General features: G+C 37.7%; 1 protein-coding gene across 1 annotated transcript; it reads left to right on the top strand.

Moving 5' to 3' along the window:
* Positions 1-1,177: 1,177 nt before the first annotated feature.
* On the top strand, positions 1,178-18,366 carry LOC133331973 (beta-1,3-glucosyltransferase). Its single transcript, XM_061540359.1, has 9 exons — positions 1,178-1,304; positions 9,265-9,656; positions 9,813-9,949; positions 11,287-11,908; positions 13,256-13,388; positions 13,639-13,793; positions 13,851-13,915; positions 17,568-17,832; positions 18,040-18,366. The coding sequence occupies exons 1-9, from the start codon at positions 1,178-1,180 to the stop codon at positions 18,364-18,366; spliced, it is 2,223 nt and encodes a 740-aa protein (XP_061396343.1).
* The last annotated feature ends 4,106 nt before the right edge of the window (positions 18,367-22,472 follow it).

Genomic DNA, 22,472 nt, shown 5'->3' with positions numbered 1-22,472 from the left:
ATTTCAAGGCGAGCGACTTCTTCAAGCTCTTTTGCTACACTGAATGATTTGGCAAGGATTTTAGCAGCTGTTTACGTTATCGGAATTTCCTATTACCGTATAAAAAGTACAAGGTATGTGAATTCTGACCAATCGGACATCTTTGTGCTGTTAAACGCGAGAAATGTCCTATTATCATTTTCCAGCGTTCTAGAGGGTTTTGATATTTACTCACAATTTACTTAAATCAGTTCCATGTTTGGAATGCAGCACTTTTCTCAAGGGATTTCCTTCGTAGCCAATTCTCTGAAGAGATGGTTAGTGATTTCTCCGAATTGTGACAAAGTGTCTCTAAGTAATCTTCTAATATTATTTCATCGGAACATTGATACAACAACTGACTTTGGCCTTGGTCTTAAACTTTTTCGCCGAAAACCCTTAGAGGTCAGGGTATATTTTTTCTATCGAAGTATTGAAAAAAGAACTGACATTGATGTTGATATAATAATTTGTAATGAAGCGCTAAAAAGAAGTGGACATCTATCAACTTACATTTTTTCTTTCAGGAACATTGATACAACAACCAACTTTGATTTTGGTGATACAGTTCTCCGTGGATTCTCGCCGAGGAATTGCGTTTTAATTAGTTCCTTGTAGAACAAAATCCTAACTATTCCGCACATACTTTCATATATTGGCCTTGAAGAAGATCAGGTACTCTTCTAAACGTATCGAAGATTTATTGGTCTTTAAAAGAAGATCATTTGTAGGCAATTGGGTTTCCCATATAACAAGACCGTCTATCCTCCTCCATTTATACTTAAATTGCATTAGTGTAAATATATCTTCCTGTGTGCATGGGAGTGCGCTCTGAGGCCCCCTCAGACAAAATTGTGAAACAATTGATGATTGAAATTGCATGTGCAATTGTTTATCTAAAACGATAATTAACTCTATTGTATTGCATTGTGTCCAGATAGTTTTGACTCCCATACGACTTATCTCTGCAAGCGAACTATACATCAACAACTAACTGCTAAGTAAATAATAGACTTGTGTATAATTGTGTATAGGTGTGCTTAAATTACAATCTACTTGAACACATGTGTGAGTGAGTGTATGTATGTAAATACTATACCAATGATTTATATTCAACTAATCAATATTTGGTCAAAGACAATAAAGGAAGAAGAAGAAAATGAAAATTCTAAATTGCATTGCCATTGACATCGGTATCAGCAGCAAGTTCGTCATCTTCATTGTCTTATTCTTGACAAAATTAACAACATCGACAGCAACATCATCGGGTGTATTAAATGCCAAAGGTGAGTTGAGTATATCTGATGACACATCATTAGTCAATAAATAAATGAAGTAAATATAGATTTGTTTTTGTTATTCAAAATTGTCATTTATTTTTGTGTTTGGAGGCTGATGATGTTTTCGATCAATCAATGAGTTTGTCAAAAAGGTTGGATTGTTAACCCTTAACATGCTTTGGATATAATTTCTGATTTTGTGACATATTTTGAAGGACATACTTATGGGAAAATATCTCCTGTGATACCATACAAAACAGATATGTCTTCTTATAACGGTAATAATAAAAATTTAGATATTTAGAAAAATTAGATATAAAATATTAGATATTTTTCTATGGGAAAATTCTATGCCTGTTCCATTTGTTCGGAGCCCCACTATTAATTGCGGTCGTTTGGCCGTCATCTTCTTCCAGGGCGGCACATCCACAAACCTTTTCATCGCGGCAGTATTGTCGCTCCTGGCGGCTCAGCATCTTTGACCGCTGCCTTCCTTTTTAAGCCAGGATCATCGTCAAGCATCGTCTTCACCACCACCTCCATCTTACGATGAACGGGCTTCATTTTCCCGGCACGGGCTTCATTTTCCCGGCAGTAGTTTCAGGATTTATAGCTGCAATTTTCCAGGCGGGGACATCCGTAATTACCGGCCTTTGCTTACATACCCACTCATCTTGTGTTGTCGGTTTATCGCCATTGTCCGCCGGCTTCATCTTCATATCTGCAACATAATTATCCACTAGCGGCTAACACTTCTCAGGCATGAATTCCTTATTGACGTTTTCTATCAATATCTTCCGCATCTTTTGAAGTAGTTCCCACTTCGCTATTTCATATTGATCATTTACTTCTTTAATTTTGTTCCAGAATATCTCTAGCCTTCGGATACTATATCAAAATACTCGAACAAATCCACTTTAGTTCCAAAAATCAATTTATTGAGACTTCTTTCAAAGTTCTAGATTTTAAATCATACAAAGATAAAAGCCTTTTCACTAACTCTCTAACTGAAGTTCGGTCGGTACCGAATTTTCCACCGATTCGCCTACCAGGGAATATGGCGCCATAGCCGCATCCCTTTTTCCCGTTTTTGCTCGCTGTCTTCCTTGCCGCAGTCTCCTTTAAGGTAAATTCTTCAGGATCTATTTCTCCACGATCGATCACTGATCCGGCTCTATTCCTTGCCGCATTTTCCTCGACCTAAAAGGTAAATTATGCACCACATATTTCTTCACAATCGGCCACTGATCTGGCTACGCTTTGGCTCGCTGTCAACCTAGCCACAGTCTCCTCGACCTTTACGGTAAATTCTTCAGCATATATTTGTCCACAATCGGTCACTGATTCGGCTCGAAGGAGCAATGTTAAATGAGATCTACGTATGCACGGATCTTCCCTGCGGAGTGAAAGCTCGTCTTATTTCGTGTTTGCACATTTACACACTAATTTATTAATATAAGAATTGTTGATTAAGATCTAAGTATTACAATATGACTTAACATATCTCATATGTGGCAAGCACGATACTCCCCGTAAGCTCACATGTGGCAGTAGAAAATTCCTATCTTATTGTAGTGTTTCAACAATAAAATTATCTTATCTCAAGTGGACTGTATACGCAAATAGATCCCTGTTTAAATAAATAACCACAGCAAGACATTCACCATATATTTTTTATACGAAACCCATGTTCGCTACCTGAACACCCACGAAGTACTTCTTTCACGAATCCATGTTAGGTCCAATGGTATTTGATGTATGGAAGAACCAAAGAGCATCGATATATCGACAGCCAATATGATATATTCTTCTGTATAAAAGGGCTCAGTAATATCTGATATGTGAAGGGACTATGAGATGAGGACATTCGCCGTGAAAAATGTCATTAGTGAATCCCTATTGACTCACAATTGACATTGTCACCAGAACTACTGAAGGGCTAAAGTCGATAGTGACATTGGGAATAGTGAGTCAATAGAGACCATGGATGTAGCATGGACAGGCTTCTTCCTATTAAAGTAAATGTAATATTATTATCAACATATTAACAACTTCGTAGAAAAAGTGTTGACAATGTCCCCATACTTGTAGACAAAAGTGTTGACATGGCCACCAACGTCCGCACATTTCCTTCAGGGTTGATACAACAACTGACTTTGGCCTTGGTCTTAAACTTTTTTATTTCCGCCGTAGAACTCGAATCGTCACGGATAAGGGTACTTTTTTAACTGAAGTATTGATACAACAACTGACTTTGATCACCGCCTTACATTTCTACTTGACTTCTTGGATTTTTAACACCAAGAAGTACTCCTTTCATTCGTGGCCTTGGTCTACTTAGATTCTTACTTAGATTAAATTCATCATGGATAAGGGTATATTTCTTCCTAAAGTATTGATACAACAACTGACTTTGATCTCGATTTTAGATTTCTCCTTCGATTCTCGCCAAGGGCAAAATACTAAGTATTTATTGAGGATTCTAGGACATTTTAACCCCAACTTTAAAATCTTCCTATAAACCCGATAAACTTCCATAAAACTTCTAACTGCTTGCCCAACTTTAAAATCTTCCTATAAACCCGATAGACTTCCACAAAACTTCTAACTGCCTCCTTTGGGTTAACCCCACAAACTTTCACATTTTCCTCTCTATATAATTGTTAAATTGAAATTGTATAATTAAAATGCGTAAGTAAACAATTTTTAAGAGGTCGACATACATACATTCATAGTCAGTCAGAACATAGTATGATAAAGTGTATGTAAACATTATTTCATTTCACATTTATATCAATAAATGTTAAATAAATAATAACTAAACTATGTGGAAAAATGGATTTGAATTGTAACTTGAAGGAAAGCGTTTTATATAATTCAAGAAGAATAAATACCATATTACAGACACATATGTTGGAAAATTCGGCTAGGAACTTCAGCATTCCGAAAATGGTGGGATTTTAACAATATGTTTTTTCTCCCGGCAAGAACCCGAAACTTCGGTTGGAGAATTCGTTTAAATACTAAAAAGGAAGCGGAAGGAAAAATTATATACAAAGATGTCAAATTGCAGGCACATCGATTGGGAAAATGCTCTATCAAAAAACACCTTAATTAAGACATAAACGGTATATTTCAAAAGCAGAACATTTGTCGAAAAATCTCTGCTAATTATGATTAGAAAATGGAGCTAGAGCCTTCAAAGTACCAAAAATGGAGGGGGCCCTGATATATGCATCTATTATAAATGTTATAAATAAACCAGGAATGTTTAATTGCCTCTAAAATATTCACAGTCTTCAAGTCCGAAAATGGGTCGAGACTATTATATGGTATTCTGCAAATATGTTGTCCTCCTTCCAGAATCCGAAATGCTAAATTACACCATCTTTGGTTGCCGATAAATACTTCAAAATATCGAAAAAGAAGGCGGGACATCTATAGGGGGCTATATCACAACATGAACCTATGTTGCTGTTTTGGTTCACTCTCCAAAAATACAGAATGAACCAGTGAGCGGAGCAGTATAGTCGGACGGGGCCGACCATATGATACCCTACACAACATCCACGAAAATCTAACTTTCTGTGGTACTACATTCTGATCTAGGACAAGATTTCGCGATGTTTGCACACTCTTGACCGACTAAAGGTCAACAAATTTTACTAATATTCAGTACAGCCTTCTAATTACTTGCCCAGATTCCCTTCACCGTGGGTTGTGTTGTGATGTTCGGCTTTAAATTGTGGCCTATAGATCGATCCAAAAAAAACAACAACAAAAAATCAAGTTTTCGGTCCCCTTCATCCCCAAATTATTATCTGATTATCACCGAAAAATATAGTCATTGTCCTTGACCATTACTGGAACTTCATGGAACATTTCAAAGCCATCAGCGCAATATTTCCGGGTAATGTGTTACTAAATAATATCTGAATACGTTAGCACCTGCAAATATTTAAGTGTAACTCCCATATCCGACTACATTCGACGATATAATTTGTATCAATTTTAAGGTCGACCACACCTCTTGGATATACTATCAACATCTCGGGTCTATGTCCTTCAGGGGTAAATATATACGCTGTAGAATACAAATTTTGTCATTTTCAGGGTACATTTGACCCGCTAAATATTGACAGATCTTTATCAAAACATGCCTGCTTATTCTTTGGCCCGATCCCCTATTCCATGTAAAATTTCACCGATAAATAATTTTTGTTTAACTAAAATACGACATGCCGACTATTGGAACATAACATGCCGACAATTGGAAAAAAAGTGCACAAAGGCACTATTTTACCTAATTATCAATTTAATCTACTTTAATAGAAATTAATTAAACAAATTTTTATTGCATCGGGAAGTAAACAAAATTTCGAAACATATGAACCTAAATACAATACATTGAAAATAATGCTGTCGGGATAGCGAAACGTTAAAAATACGAAAATCCTTAAAGTGCCGACTATTGGTGCACTTACCCTACATGGAAATAGTTGAAAGAGAGATTTCAAACGAGTGAGAATACAAAGAAATAATAATTTTGTTGAAATCCAGCCCAAAATTCCTAATATACCGAACATTTGGGCGTACCATTAATAATGTCTATACCAAAGCGTGTGTCGATGCATCCAATGCCAAGCACCCTAGGAATAGTACGATGTCTATGCATAGCATGATTAAATCGAAATCGAATTTTATTCTCATTATATATTCTTTGTAAGGCCCTTGGGAAAAAATGAAATCTCAAATTTAATATAGACTTCACTCTCTGGTGTATGTAAATCTCTTAGGGAATTATTTTTTCGGTCAATTTAATCTCCTAGGTATGTCGTTAGTACGATACATATGCCTAAATATCTATTGATTTTCACATAACAATGTAGAATGAGTTTACACAATATTCCCACCAATATTAATATTATATTAATCATTATTTTTATATAAATTCATATATTTAAAAAAGTAAATAGTCTTACCTTTTATTATTCCATTTTGCCAATTGCTTGCTTTTTCATGATTCCTCTCCCAAAAGCGCATCAACTTATCACCAAACAAAAAAAAAATGGGAGCACTCCGTCTGTAGTTCTCTGAGACATGAGCGCTCTCTCCCTCTCTCCCTTTTGCGAAATTCCCGTACACAAACCACACAATCATTACAAACCAATGTAACAAAATCAAAACAAACGGCAACAAAAATGCACAAGGCTTTTTTTGGGTGCCAGCACAAATTCTTTTTGACATAATTTTAAATGAATTATTTTTACTATAATTTATTGGAATTTTAAATTATTTCCACTTAAAACAATATAATTAATGATTTGCGAGTATAACACTTTGATGTTTAACACTTAAAATACGAAAATTCACAATGAAAACACGGGAGAACTCTTGTTCTTTATTAGGCAAATGAGCCACTACTTTCTTGGGACATTTTCACGTATATTTATTATATTTTAAACAATTTCTTAATTCACTTTGTAAATTTAATGTTAAATGAACAATAATTAATCAAAATATTTCTTTAAATAGTTGTTTCAATTGCTAAAACTTTAAATTTGTGAATTGTTTGCAAGAACGCCCGAAATGCAACTGCATCGCCGAGAAATGCGCGTACTGATTAATGACAGGCAGATGACACCTGTTTGATAGAGAGAGAGGGAGACAAGTGACACAAAAAAGGTGTTGCCAATGTAGTGATTTTTTTGGGAAGTAATTTGTGGTGGGGCTTTGTAGATGCAAATAATACATAATGACGGTATAACAATAAAATAAAAATATCGATAGAGAAGAGATATAGAAAAAAGGTAACACCTTATAAGACCCTAAGCCTTATGGTTTAATATGGTGAATCGAAATATTGGTTTGAACTAAATCCGTTTCAGAAAATTTGGAGTCGATTGACAAATGTTCGTCGATTGATAAATGCCCCTGAATGTCCTACACCCGATAAATTAATAGTATGTTCAAGAGGAGTGATTGACCTTTAAATTTATACCAATTATATGGTCGTATGTATTCGGATGTGGGAGTTACACATACATTTTTACGGGTGCTTACGTGCTGAGATATTATTTTGTAACCCATGAAACCAGCTTTGACATTTTCTATGAGATTCACGTTATGGTCAAGGACAACGCCTATAATTTTCGGTGATGATCACATAATCATTTTGGAATGAAATGGACCGAAAACATAATTTTTTGTGTTTTTTTCGAGTCGATCTATAGGCCACAATTGAAAGCCGAACATCACAACACAACCCACGGTGAAGGGAATATGGACAAGTAATTGGAAGGACTGAATATTAGCAATATTCGGAAAATATGTCCGTGTAAGGAAAAGGTGCTGTTGATCTCTAATCGGCAAGGCGGTGCAAATATCAGAAATATTGCCCAGGCTCGAAATAAATATCAACAGAAAGTTAGAGTTCCGTGATAGTTGTGTAGGGTTTCCTATGGTCGGCCCCGTCCGACTATACTGCTCCGCTCACTGGTTGTGCATATGTTTGTAACAGCAAAAAAGAAACGAGATAGACACATCGTTCCTTTTGATAATATGCATAGAATCACTTTTTAAGTCGATTTATGCATGTCCGTCCGTCTGCCCATATTAAATTGTAAACAAAGTACAGGTCGCAGTTATTATCCGAATTGGATGAAATTTGGCACATCTCATCTATTTTGCCCAAGGACTAACCCTATTGAAATTCGCCCGATTTAAGGTAAATGGTGCACCAAAGTACCTATATATCTATCTATCGATTTGCACCAAATGGTGCATAGCGTACTAAATTATGTCTAGAGTGATATGTGTTAAGTTTCGTGAAAATCGGTTCAGATTTTGATTTAGCTCCCCAAAGTTTAGCTGCACCAAAGTCCCTATATATCCTTCGATTTGCACGAAATTTGGCATAGCGCACTGTATTAAGTCTAGAACAATATGTGTTAAATTTCGTGAAGATCGGTTCAGATTTAAATATAGCTCCCATATATATTTTCGTCGGAGTGTATTAAAGTCCCTATATATCATTCGATTTGCACGAAATTTGGCATAGAGTACTGAATTAGGTCCAGAATGATGTGTGCTAAGTTTCGTGAAAATCGGATCAGATTTAAATATAGCTCCCATATATATTTTCGGCGGATTTTTGGTGAATATTGCACCAATGTCCCTATATATCCTTCGATTTGCACGAAATTTGGCATAATAAATTTCTTGAAGATCGGTTCAGATTTAAATATAACTCCCATATATACTTTCGTCCGATTTTAGGTAAGTAGTATATTAAAGTCCCTATATATCTTTCGCTTTGCACGGCATTTAGCAGTACTGAATTAGGTCCAGAATGATGTGTGCTAAGTTTCGTGAAAATTGGATCAGCTTTAGATATAGCTCCCATATATAGATTTGTCCGATTTTATGTAAATGGTGCAGCAAAGTCCTTATATATCTTTCGATTTGCACGATATGTTTAATAGAGTACTGAATTAGGTCCAGAATGACGTGTGCCAAGTTTCGAGAAAATCGGGTCAGATTTATATATAGCTCCCATATATATTTCCGTCCGATCTAAGGTAAATGGGGCTCCAAAGTCCCTATATATATCTTTCGATTTGCGCGAAATGCGGTATAGGGCACTGAATTAGGTCCAGAATGATATGTGCTAAGTTTCGCAAAAATCGGTTCAGATTTAGATATAGCTTCAATATATATATTTTCGACCGATTTAATTTAAATTATGCACTAAAGACCCAAAGATTGGCCGACAAACCGGCACACAATTTTGTACAATGTACTGAAGTTAAGTGGTGAAGGGTATCATATAGTCGACCCAGTTCGACTTTACTACTTACCTTACTGGTTCCAATCTACACTACTTACATATCCCGCAGACATACTTACATACATTCTACACATATCTCTCTAAATAATCTTAATTTTCCTAATTCCATTCCAACAGAACCCATCGAAGTGGTCTTCCTAATCCGTAGTCAGACGGCATCGCCACACAATCAATTAGGCCAACAGCTCAAGGTGAATCTGACAAGGCAGGCGGTCCAACTACCACCCGACTACAACTACAACATTAAAGTACAAATATTACATGAATTATTCAATTATCCGGGGGAATGGACACTGCTGCACATCATACCGCATCTGCTGTACGCCCATGGGGCCAAGGAGACAACAACAACACCATCGTCTCCAGCCACATCCAAGTTAACTAAACAAATTGACAATGGTATGGAATTAATAACCAATCTGACCAGATGGATTATCTTCTGTGAGGAGACGACCAGCGTTAATGTACGCCAGCTCATGGACAGATTAATGGAGGAGAATCACCAAGAGGTAGGTGGGGTTTGGGAGAGGGATAAGGGGGAGTTCTAGGGGAGGGGATTTGTTAACTGATTCATTGTGAAATGCATTTCGAAAATTGATGTAATGCCGTTGTTGTTGTTATTCACACCCGCATCCGTTTGCCTCTGCGTCGGTGTGTGTGAATAGCCATTATTTCTAGGCCATCCATTGTACGATCGGGAACCGACAATCATACATCACTTTGCATTTTTCGAGAATCCCAAATGGTTTCCATATCCAATGTTGGGTGCCGGTATCGTGTTTAGTCGGCCGCTACTTAAAAGGTAGGTTTTAAGCTTTGACTTTTGTGATTTTCGATAAATGTGTGAGTGTGTGTGTATGGAAGGGCATGTGTGTGTGTGTGTTTGGTTACAGGTGTAAATGTTCACAATGTTCGGATATTAAAATATACAGAGAAATATAAAACAGTGGTTTCAATATATTTTCCAAAAATCCGCCCTAGGTTCGAATTAAAAAGATATTTTCTGGGGACCAAGGCATGAATTTTTTAAAAAACTGTTTTTGAGGGTCTCCACACAAGGCGTGGATTTTTTAAAAATTATTTTTGAGGGGTCTCCCTCCACACAAGGCGTGGATTTTTTAAAAATTATTTTTGAGGGGTCTCCCTCCACACAAGGCGTGGGTTTTTTAAAAATTATTTTTGAGGGGTCTCCCTCCACACAAGGCGTGGGTTTTTTAAAAATTATTTTTGAGGGGTCTCCCTCCACACAAGGCGTGGATTTTTTAAAAAATATTTTTGAGGCTCCCTCCACAAGGATTTTTAGCGGTGGATTGTTTAAAGGGCCTATTTTTGTGGGGTTCTAACCTAGGCGTGGATTGTTTAAAGGGCCTATTTTTGTGGGGTTCTAACCTAGGCGTGGATTTTTTAAAGGACCTATTTTTGTGGGCGTGGATTGTTTAAAGGACCTATTTTTGTGGGGTTCTAACCTAGGTGTGGATTTTTTAAAGGACCTATTTTTGAGGGGTTCCAACCTAGGTGTGGATTTTTTAAAGTACCTATTTTTGAGGGGTTCCAACCTAGGCGTGGATTTTAAAAAAAAAAATATTTTTGAAGGACCTTTGGTCTTCCTCCTTCTCTATACCACTGTTAATGGTCCGTCCTGCACAGCCTGCAGATTTTTTCCGGTCGGCAAAGCTATTTTGATTTATTTGTGTTTATTTTGCAATTTTTTAGTTTGTTGTTGTTTTTGTTGTTCTGGTGTTGGTGGTAACACGTTGTTGCCATTAACTTTAACAGAAAAATCTGTTGCTGGTTTGCTTTGTGTGAGCTGGGCCATATCTGTATGTGTGTGTGTGTGTGAGTGAGTGTTGAATTGCTTTTAGTTGAATGAGATATGTGTGAACATTTGTCTGTCGCCCTGCTCGTCCTCCCTGCCCCTATAACAGGGCAATGCGTATCAGCAACATTTCGAACATATCCTTGTGGCCCTGTAACCGTACTGATTGCATGTGTATTGGTATGTGTGTGTTTGTTGTGTGATGTTGGTACATATTTACTCTTTAACACATTAGAACCCTGTTAGTCCTTTATTCATTGTTGTTTTTTGTTGTTCTCATCTCCTTCTTCTCCAAAAAAAATATTATTTTCTGAAAACGACAGCATTGCCGACATTTTTAGCCACCACAACAAACAGCAGCAGCACCAGCCTCCGCTTCTGCATTCCGAGTTCAGTATCGATGCTGGTCATGAGCTGGCTCGTTTCATTTATGATAATGTTCAAATGTCAGAACCAGACCCAGCAGAAGAAGAATCCGAAGAAGATGAAGCTGTAAGGCCTGTTAAAACAGCGACAACATCATCACTAAATGATAGTAAAAGTCCTGATGTCACTATCTATTACCGAACAACAACCACAACAAGCCGGCAACAGCAACAACAACAGAACGAACTGCATACACATAGCCCCACACAACCTCAGGCATCCTCTCAACCACCTCTAACAGTTGATAATACGCATCCTCATCCTCCGAATGATGATGGCGTTGATAATGCCTCTGATTTTCGACATCCTAATGAAATCATCGATGATGATGGTAGGTCAAAGGTTCTACCTTCGGCACGGAAGCAGAAAAAGAAAACGATGCAAAAAATAATTTTGAAGAAAACTTCGTACATTTGTCCTGAGGCCAACTGGGAGACAGGAAAGCCAAAACACAACAAAGCATGTGTCATGTATGCGAACATAGAGAGGACTGCAGGAGCAGCAATGCCCGAATCATGTGTAAGTATAAAGCCGTGATGGGAATAAAAACATCGACACACACACACGAACTAGGATCATGGGCATAGATTTATTTGGCAGCCGAACATTGTCAACTACTATTATGACAATGACAAAGGAAGCTGGGGATGTGCATTTATTATTGAGAGTGCATGGATGGAATAGCAATAAGAAGGGGGGAGGGGAAGGAGGACTAAAATGAGAAGTCATTCTTTACTACCCAAAAGTAGATGCCCTAAAAATAATTTTTAAAAAATCCACGCTTAGGTTAGAACCCCACAAAAATATTTTTTTTAAAGAAATTCACTTCCGATGGACTTCGGATCCTTGGATAGTACTCTTCGAAACCTAGCAGAGTCGTTGACTCCTTTTATCAACTCACAGAAATTTATCCAAGACTATTTCTTTGCGCGTTTGATCTCACTCTTGTATTTGTTGAAACTAGCTCTGTAGGAGTTCCAATCAATATCGAGTGTTGATTTATGCGCCCTGTTGTACAGTCGTCTGGTCGCTTTCCTGAGCTCACCAAGTTTACTGTTCCACCACACTGGCAGACAGGATTCCTTATGACATCTAAAAAAAACGTCCGTTAGATTGTCCACGGTCCCATTAAGTTCCACAGATGTTCCTAAGTTTGTATTAAGAGTCAGCTGGGAGTTCGTTAACTCCCTGATCTTCTCCCAGCTTTAGCTTCACCTCTGTCCCTAGGCGTACAATCGGGCTTTGAAACAGATCCCTCCACATGTTGATCCTCCGTTTTACTTCGGGGTGTTCTCAATAGCCTTTTCCTGTGCCTTTTGACTAGGGTTCGGCTTCGAGCTGGACTTCAGATCAGAAGTCGCAGTGGCGACCAAAAAAAAGGAATCATCGGTTTCGCCGATTCTACCACTTTTGTGCGAGCAGTTGGATTCGGGAGGGAATCCTGTCCATCTCGAGTTCATGATGCAGAGCGTGCGGATAGATTCTTTCGAACTTCCTTACGTATCTCATCTTACCCTTGATGAGGGGTACCTCCCTCTCCGAGATCAAATTCGAGTCTTGCCCCACAAATTTGCTGAGATACGAAACAGCACGTTCTGGGATCACCGTGGTGTCCAGCTCATCATCAGTTAGGGGAAGATTCAGTAGCAGTTCCTCCGGAAGCGTATACCCACATTGCTCTTCCGGTATCAGTGTGTCTAACTGGTCGAAGAGTTCCTTACTTTTGCTCCTCTAGGCTATCGTGGATAGCGTTTAGAGTCCCGTGTAGGTCTTCCCCTCCCAGAACTACAGTCCTGTCAGTCAGAGACGGCTTCAAAGAAAAATCCACGGCTTCTGAAAATTATTTTCCTCTTTTTTCTTTTTCAGATCCCCGCTAAACGTGATGAAATATATTTTGCCGTCAAAACCTGCTCCAAATTCCACAAGGAACGTTTGCCCATAATCCAAAGCACTTGGGCGCCATATGCCAAGCACATACACTACTACAGTGATGTTGAAGGTAAAAATTCCCACGCCCATAGTTACCATGATACCATCCATACAATCTACCCTATCCCTCTATTTCCACCCCCGTATCAGCTCCCATTAAATTTCCGATACACCCTAATATCATTTCGTCCTTTAGTTCCGATTAATTTCAATTCAATTGCAACATACATCTCTATGCTAAAAGTAAATGATGATTGATAATTCTCTTGCCCCTTTTCCCCCTCTATCTCTCCCCTCTCTTCTTGCATGTCCTTCCACAGATGCCAACATACCGACAATCAATACTGGCATTGTCAATGTCGAAATGGGCCATTGTGCCAAAACGTTACAAATTCTTAAATTGGCTCTGAGGGATATTGAAAACCACAACAACAAGAACAACAACAAAAATGGCAACAACATGCAGAACAATTTTGTCAATAATAAGAACAACAGATATGATTATCAACACCTTGAACAATCGGAAGAGAAGTTCGAGCAGAAAGAGTCTCATCAAATCCGATGGTTGCTGCTAACCGATGATGATACGTTATTGAGGTAAGGAGAAGAGATAATAATTATTTCAAAATAATGATCAGGATATGCATGTGTTATTAATCTCCTAGACTTCCCTACCTTCCCCTCACCTCCTTCAATGAAAAATATGGCCCTGGGCCAACAGAGAAAATATTCTTCCTCCATTTTTTCCAATTAAAATTTCAATTTATTTTCATCGACGGATTAAGGATATTTGCTTCATTGGTTCCAATATGGAATGGAATTGCCACTTCGATAATCAGGATATTTTTTGTTTGCACTTCCATTTCATTGTAGTCTGGTAGCCAGTCTAGGGTTCTTTTTTTGGTCACCTCTCTTGTTTGACGAGGTTAAATTATTGGCATTTACATGGATTTCAGGAAAAGGATAAAGTCGCGGGACTCCTTTGGTTGGTTGGTTGCATTTGAGGGCAACAAGTTTTATTTTTGGTGTTGCAGGACTTCAACAAGGGACAGTGGTTTGCCACAAAAATAGTTTCTCAGAAAAAAATATTATTTCTGAGGTCCTCAACAAGGCGTGGATTTTTTAAAAATAATTTTTGAGGGTCTCAACAAGGCCTGGATTTTTTATACCCTTAACCACACAGGGTATTATATCTTTCTGCATATGTTTGTAACGGGCAAAAGGAAACGAGATAGAAACATGGTTCCTTTTGAGAATATGCATAGAATCACTTTCTAAGTCGATTTATGCATGTCCGTCCGTCTGTTGGTGTTAAATTGTAAACAAAGTACAGGTCGCATTTATAATCCGATTTGGATGAAATTTAACACAGCTCATTCATTTGGCCCAAGGACGAACAATATTGAAATTGGGAAAAATCGGTTCAGATTTAGATATAGCTACCATATATATTTTCGTCCGATTTTAGATAAATGGTGCACCAAAGTCCCTGAAAATCATTCAATTTGCACGAATTTTGGCACAGCGTACTGAATTAAGTCTAGAATGATGTGTGCTAAGTTTCGTGAAAATCGGTTCAGATTTAGAAAAAGCTCCCATATAGTTTCCCCCGATTTTAGGTAAATGGTGCGCCAAAGTCCCTGAAAATCATTCGATTTGCACGATATTTGGCATAGCGTAATGAATTGGGCCTAGACTGATGAGTAGCAAGTTTCGGGGAAATCGGTTCAGATTTAGATATATCTCCCATATATATTTTCATCCGATTTAAAGAAAAGGGTGCACCAAAGTTCCTATACATCTTTCGATTTGCTCGAAATTTGATATAGGGTACTGAATTAGGTCCAGAATGATGTGAGCTATGTTTCATGAAAATCGGTTCAGATATAGATATAGCTCCCATATATATTTTCGTCCGATTTAATGTAAATGGTGTACCAAAGTCCCTATATATATTTCGATTTGCACGAAATTTGGCATAGCACAATGAATTAAGTCTAGAAATATGTGTGCTAAATTTCGTGAAAATCGGTTCAGATTTAGATATAGCTCCCATATATATTTTCGTCCGATTTTAGGTAAATGGTGCACCCAAGTCCATTTATATCCTTCGATTTGCACGAAACTTGGCAAAGCGTTCTGAATTGAGCCTAGAATGATGAGTGCAAAGTTTCATGAAAATCAGTTCAGATTTAGATATAGTTTCGATATATATTTTCATCCGATTTAAAGAAAAGGGTCCACCAAAGTTCCTATACATCTTTCGATTTGCTCGAAATTTGGTATAGGGTACTGAATTAGGTCCAGAATGATGTGAGCTAAGTTTCATGAAAATCGGTTCAGATATAGATATAGCTCCCATATATATTTTCGTCCGATTTAATGTAAATGGTGTACCAAAGTCCCTATATATATTTCGATTTGCACGAAATTTGGCATAGCACAATGAATTAAGTCTAGAAATATGTGTGCGAAATTTGGCATAGCGTAGAATGATGTGCGACAAGCTTCGTGAAAATCGTTCCATATAGCTCTCATATATATTTCGTCCGTAAAAATCGGTGCAATAAAATGCAATTTAGCATAGGTTCCAGAAGGGCATAAAGATCTTATATTCAAGTTCGTTCAATTTCATACCAATGTTCTTTCGAAAAGGTGGAGTCTGTTAGGAGACATATGTAGAATATACCAAAAGTGGTGAAGGGTATTATATAGTCGGCCCAATCCGACTTTACTGCTTTCCTTACTTATTAACAAATTTATGTTTGGGGTTTTGAACAAAGCGTGGATTTTTTAAAAATTATTTTTGGGGGGTTATCAAACAAGGCGTGGATTTTAATACCCTGCACAACTATGTTGTCAGGGCATTATAGCTTTGTGCAGCTTTGTGATCGTCATATCTTGACTAGCTGAGTCGATCTAGACATGTGTGTCCGTCCGTCTGTCCATTATAATTTGTAAACCCGATACAGGCCACAGTTATGGACCAATCTTCACGAAATTTAGCATGTAGTATGGGTTCTGGCCAAAGAAGACACCTATTGTTTTTGGTAAAAATCGGTTAATATTTATGGGATGAAATGGACCAAATATTTAATTTTTGTCGGTTTTTCTGGTCGCTCCAGAGGCCGCAGTTATGGTCCGAACATCGTTAGTAGGTCAAATGGACCCTGACTTTTGTGTGAAAAATTACAAAATTTGTATTCTGCGGCGTATATTCTTGCTCCTGAAGGACATATACCCGGGAAGTAGATAGTATATCCAAGAGGAGTTGTTGACCTTCAAATTGATACCAATTATATGGCTGTATGTACTCTGGTGTAATTAGGTATAGGTGAATATGTGCATAATATTACTATTACTCCATTAGAGGACGGATTTTCTAGTCGCTCTAGAGACAAATATTATATACATGCTAAAGGGGATCTGACATGCTGAAGGGGATCTGACATGTTGAAGGGGATCTGACCAAATACTTAGAGTGGCTGTTTAGATTATGATCGGTTAATATTCCGAGGGTCAAATCAAACAAAACCTAAAGTGACCAATTTTTAATTTTACGGCGTAAAAATGCACTTCAGGGAAAAAATTGGAAAATTGAGTTGTTGATCTATAATCGGTAAAAAGGGGTGCAAATATCACAAAATATTGCCAAGGCTCAGAATATAGAACCACAGAAAGTTTGCTTTTCGTGATAGTTGTGTAGGGTATCATATGGCCGGCCCCGTCCGACTACACTGCTCCGCTCACTGGTTTAAAAATTATTTTTGAGGGGTTTCAAGCAAGGCGTGGATTTTTTAAAAATAATTTTTGAGCTACTACCCTTAATATTAAGTTTTTTATTGCGATTGTATTAAAGCCTTATTCCATATTTTAATTGACTTCCCCATTGATCCCCCCAGTTCGCCGTTGTGTTTATTTTTTATTATTTTTGTAATAAAAAATCGTAAGTGGCCCACTTGACTTTTAATATAGTCCTCCCACACCACTGTGGCTCTATTGACGACCAGGAGAGTCCTTCAATTGGCAACAAACATTTCAATGTGAATTGAAATCCCGCAGAAGCAGGACACACATTGTTTACCACATTATTATGGCGATAATATAATCAACCTGAATGATTACTCCACAACCAGCACCTCAAGCCCCAACCTCCTCTTCCTTGCTTTAATATAATTTTAATATTCTTCTCTTCCTCCTCCTGTTCTGGATTTTTCATTCATCCTCGTTTTTTTTTTCATTGCAACAGCGTTTCAGGTGTTTGCCAAGTACTCGGCTGTTACAATTCAATGGATGAAATCTATATGGGCGAACGTTACGGCTATCGTCTGCATGCTCCGGATGGCTTTAATTACATAACGGGTGGCGGTGGCATTGCATTCTCGCTGCCGACCCTTAGACGTATTGTCCAACACTGTAGCTGTCCTACGCCGGCGGCACCTGACGATATGATTTTGGGTTCCTGTTTGCACACACTCCAGATGAAAGCACTTCATTCCGCACATTTCCATCAAGTAGGATACTTTATTTTTATTTACTCTCAGGACCCTGTCGAAGTGATGTGATATGTGGACAAAGGAAAAAAAACATGACTACAACACATACACACACATACATGTGGGATATGTGTACACACACACATACACATCTCTATAGGGGTCCAGAGGCATTGGGATTTGGTTAACCTGTATATTTTATATTTATTTTTTTATCTCCCCTAGGCCCGTCCAAACGATTACCCTTCGGAACGTTTGAAACATGATCGCCCTGTGTCCTTTCATAAATTCTGGCAAATAGATCCCAGAGAAGTCTATCATCAATGGTTCTATGAAGAGGATGATCGAATGCTGTTGAGAGAGGCCAAGGACATCATTGAGGAGGTAAATCATGGCCATGGGCATCCAATCCAATCGGAGGACAATATCAATTATTATCACAAAAATCGGAATCTATTGGCCAAGCCTGAGGATATCCATGATTTAAATGTACCTGTATCGCTGATAGCCACCCTGCATCAGCACAGCAAAGAGAGGCATGTGGATTTGTAACGAATATTTTGTATAAAATAAATTGTAAATACACACACATACATATACAAATAAATAAACATGTGAATATATATTTAAAAAAAATAACAGAAAATTATTTAAAAAAAATGAGGACCTAAACAAGGCCTGATTTTTTTAAAAATTATTTTTGAGGGTCAACCTCCACACAAGGCGTGGATTTTTTAAAATTTTTTTTTGAGGGCCAACCTCCACACAAGGCGTGGATTTTTTAAAAATTATTTTTGAGGGTCAACCTTCACACAAGGCATGGATTTTTTAAAAATTATTTTTGAAGGTCTCTCTTCACACAAGGCGTGGATTTTTTAAAAATTAATTTTTAAGGGTCAACCTCCACACAAGGCGTGGATTTTTTAAAAATTATTTTTGAGGGTCTTCCTCCACACAAGGCGTGGATTTTTTAAAAATTATTTTTGAGGGTCTCCCTCCACACAAGGCGTGGAGTTTTTAAAAATTATTTTTGAGGGTCAACCTCCACACAAGGCTTGGATTTTTTTAAAAATTATTTTTTAGGGTCAACCTCCACACAAGGCTTGGATTTTTTAAAAATTATTTTTTGCCATTTATCATTTTCCATTTCCCATTGAAAAATCGTCAAACCCCACCTTCATTATTTTTTCTTTCCCGATTCATTTATCACCTGACCGAAAAATCAAAGAGCATTGACTGGTGACAAATTCCGTTTGGCATATCAATGAACGTATCGCTTAAATTAGCTAATGATGTTTACGCGAAACTTAAAAAAAAATAATCACAAAAATTGAGGAAATTCGTGCGGAACCAAATCATGAATAATGAATTTGAGGTTATGTCTCTATCGATGCTTAATAAGCAGATGGCCGGAAAGAAACCAATTTACACCCGATGCGAAGAAAAAGAAGTAACTTTTCACGTAGCAAAACCTCATCCCAAAAAAAATCCTGATGCCAAGCCATTGATGACAAAAAATAACACCTCCACCGAACACTTCACACGAAGAGAGTCATCATTAATCAAGGATAGAAAAAAATTCAGAAAACTAAGTCAAGCATTTATTGAGTGAAGAAATGAAAAGCAAAGCAAAAAAAATCTGGCATGAATTTTCATTTTTCATGCGAAGGAGAAAGAAAAGCGAACACCTCCATTACCACCACGATGGAAATCGAAAGGTATGCACTTAAAACACAGTTAAGAATCCTGAAGACGACCACCATCATCATTACGCATTTTTAACAGAGTAAACACTGGCAGGAGTGGAATGTGATAACCCCTGAAGCATTGGAAGTGGTGAAAGGGAGAACCTAGTGAGGAGAAGGGGGGATATGGGTATTAACAGGAATAACTTTGTTTAAATAAGTTTTCATTTAAATTTTATGCTAACGATTCTTATCACGAGTATGTCCATCTGGGGCGGGGAGGGGTAATACCCGCAGCAACTATTTTAAGCTAGCCGGAATAGCCAACGACGACGAAGAAGAAGAAAACTCCAATGAAAATGAAAACACGTTTTCCCTGGAGGATTTATCCGATGCTTTTGTGCGATGAATCTCTAATGTGTGGACACTTCTGCGAAAGCCACACGCACAGAAAAACAAAACAATGAAAGAGATCTGATTTGGAATTTTAAGGACACGGAAACAAAGAAAAAGATTTCTGCACAATTTGTGTGGGTCCTTAAAAAATGCGTAAAAACTCTAAAAAAAATTTTTAACAAATCCCCGCCTTGTTTGGAGGGAAACCCTCAAAAATAATTTTTAAAAAATCCCCGCCTTGTTTGGAGGTTGACCCTGAAAAATAATTTTTAAAAAATCCACGCCTTGTTTAGGTCCACCTTGTGTGGAGACCTTGAAAAATAATTTTTAAAAAATCCACGCCTTGTTTAGTTCCACCTTGTGTGGAGACCCTGAAAAATAATTTTTAAAAAATCCACGCCTTGTTTAGGTCCACCTTGTGTGGAGACCCTGAAAAATAATTTTTAAAAAATCCACGCCTTGTTTAGGTCCACCTTGTGTGGAGACCCTGAAAAATAATTTTTAAAAAATCCACGCCTTGTTTAGGTCCACCTTGTGTGGAGACCCTGAAAAATAATTTTTAAAAAATCCACGCCTTGTTTAGGTCCACCTTGTGTGGAGACCCTGAAAAATAATTTTTAAAAAATCCACGCCTTGTTTAGGTCCACCTTGTGTGGAGACCCTGAAAAATAATTTTTAAAAAATCCACGCCTTGTTTAGGTCCACCTTGTGTGGAGACCCTGAAAAATAATTTTTAAAAAATCCACGTCTTGTGTGGAGGGATACCCCTCAAAAATAATTTTTAAAAAATCCACGCCTTGTTTGGAGGGAGACCCTCAAAAATAATTTTTTAAAAATCCACGCCTTGTGTGGAGGGAGACCCTCAAAAATAATTGTTAAAAAAAAATCTACGCCTTGTGTGGAGGGAGACCCTGAAAAATGATTTTTAAAAAATCCACGCCTTGTGTGGAGGGAGACCCTGAAAAATAATTATTAAAAAATCCACGCCTTGTGTGGAGGGAGACCCTCAAACATAATTTTTAAAAAATCCACGCCTTGTGTGGAGGGAGACCCTGAAAAATAATTTTTAAAAAATCCACGCCTTGTGTGGAGGGGGACCCTGAAAACTAGTTTTTAAAAAATCGACGCCTTGTGTGAAGGGAGACCCTGAAAAATAATTTTTAAAAAATTCACGCCTTGTGTGGATGGAGACCCTTGTGGAGGGAGACCCTGAAAAATAATTTTTAAAAAATCCACGCCTTGTGTGAAGGGAGACCCTGAAAAAAAAATTTTTAAAAAAATCACGCCTTGTGTGGATGGAGACCCTTGTGGAGGGAGACCCTGAAAAATAATTTTTAAAAAATTCACGCCTTGTGTGGAGGGAGACCCTTGTGGAGGGAGACCCTGAAAAATAATTATTAAAAAATCCACGCCTTGTGTGGAGGGAGACCCTGAAAAATAATTATTAAAAAATCCACGCCTTGTGGGGAGGGGGAACCTGAAAACTAGTTTTTAAAAAATCCACGCCTTGTGTGGAGGGAGACCCTGAAAAATAATTTTTAAAAAATCCACGCCTTGTGTGGAGGGAGACCCTGAAAAATAATTTTTAAAAAATCCACGCCTTGTGTGGAGGGAGACCCTGAAAAATAATTTTTAAAAAATCCACGCCTTGTGTGGAGGGAGACCCTGAAAAATAATTTTTAAAAAATCCACGCCTTGTGTGGATGGAGACCCTGAAAAATAATTTTTAAAAAATCCACGCCTTGTTTAGGTCCACCTTGTGTGGAGACCCTCAAAAATAATTTTTAAAAAATCCACGCCTTGTGTGGAGGGAGACCCTGAAAAATAATTTTTAAAAAATCCACGCCTTGTGTGGAGGGAGACCCTGAAAAATAATTTTTAAAAAATCCACGCCTTGTGTGGAGGGAGACCCTCAAAATTAATTTTTAAAAAATGCACGCCTTGTGTGGAGGGTGAACCTCAAAATTAATTTTTAAAAAATGCACGCCTTGTGTGGAGGGTGACCCTCAAAATTAATTTTTAAAAAATCCACGCCTTGTGTGGAGGGAGACCCTGAAAAATAATTTTTAAAAAATCCACGCCTTGTGTGGAGGGAGACCCTGAAAAATAATTTTTAAAAAATCCACGCTTTGTGTGGATGGAGACCCTGAAAAATAATTTTTAAAAAATCCACGCCTTGTTTAGGTCCACCTTGTGTGGAGACCCTCAAAAATAATTTTTAAAAAATCCACGCCTTGTGTGGAGGGAGACCCTGAAAAATAATTTTTAAAAAATCCACGCCTTGTGTGGAGGGAGACCCTGAAAAATAATTTTTAAAAAATCCACGCCTTGTGTGGAGGGAGACCCTCAAAATTAATTTTTAAAAAATGCACGCCTTGTGTGGAGGGTGAACCTCAAAATTAATTTTTAAAAAATGCACGCCTTGTGTGGAGGGTGACCCTCAAAATTAATTTTTAAAAAATCCACGCCTTGTGTGGAGGGAGACCCTGAAAAATAATTTTTAAAAAATCCACGCCTTGTGTGGAGGGAGACCCTGAAAAATAATTTTTAAAAAATCCACGCCTTGTGTGGAGGGAG

The sequence above is a fragment of the Musca vetustissima genome, unplaced genomic scaffold (genome assembly GCF_032173495.1).
Source record: "Musca vetustissima isolate MV318-11 ecotype Yass unplaced genomic scaffold, APGP_CSIRO_Mvet_v1 utg3401, whole genome shotgun sequence".
Taxonomy (NCBI): Eukaryota; Metazoa; Arthropoda; class Insecta; order Diptera; family Muscidae; genus Musca; species Musca vetustissima.
The sequence above is the reverse complement of the archived record's forward strand: the minus strand, read 5'-3'. Positions and strand labels throughout refer to the sequence as shown.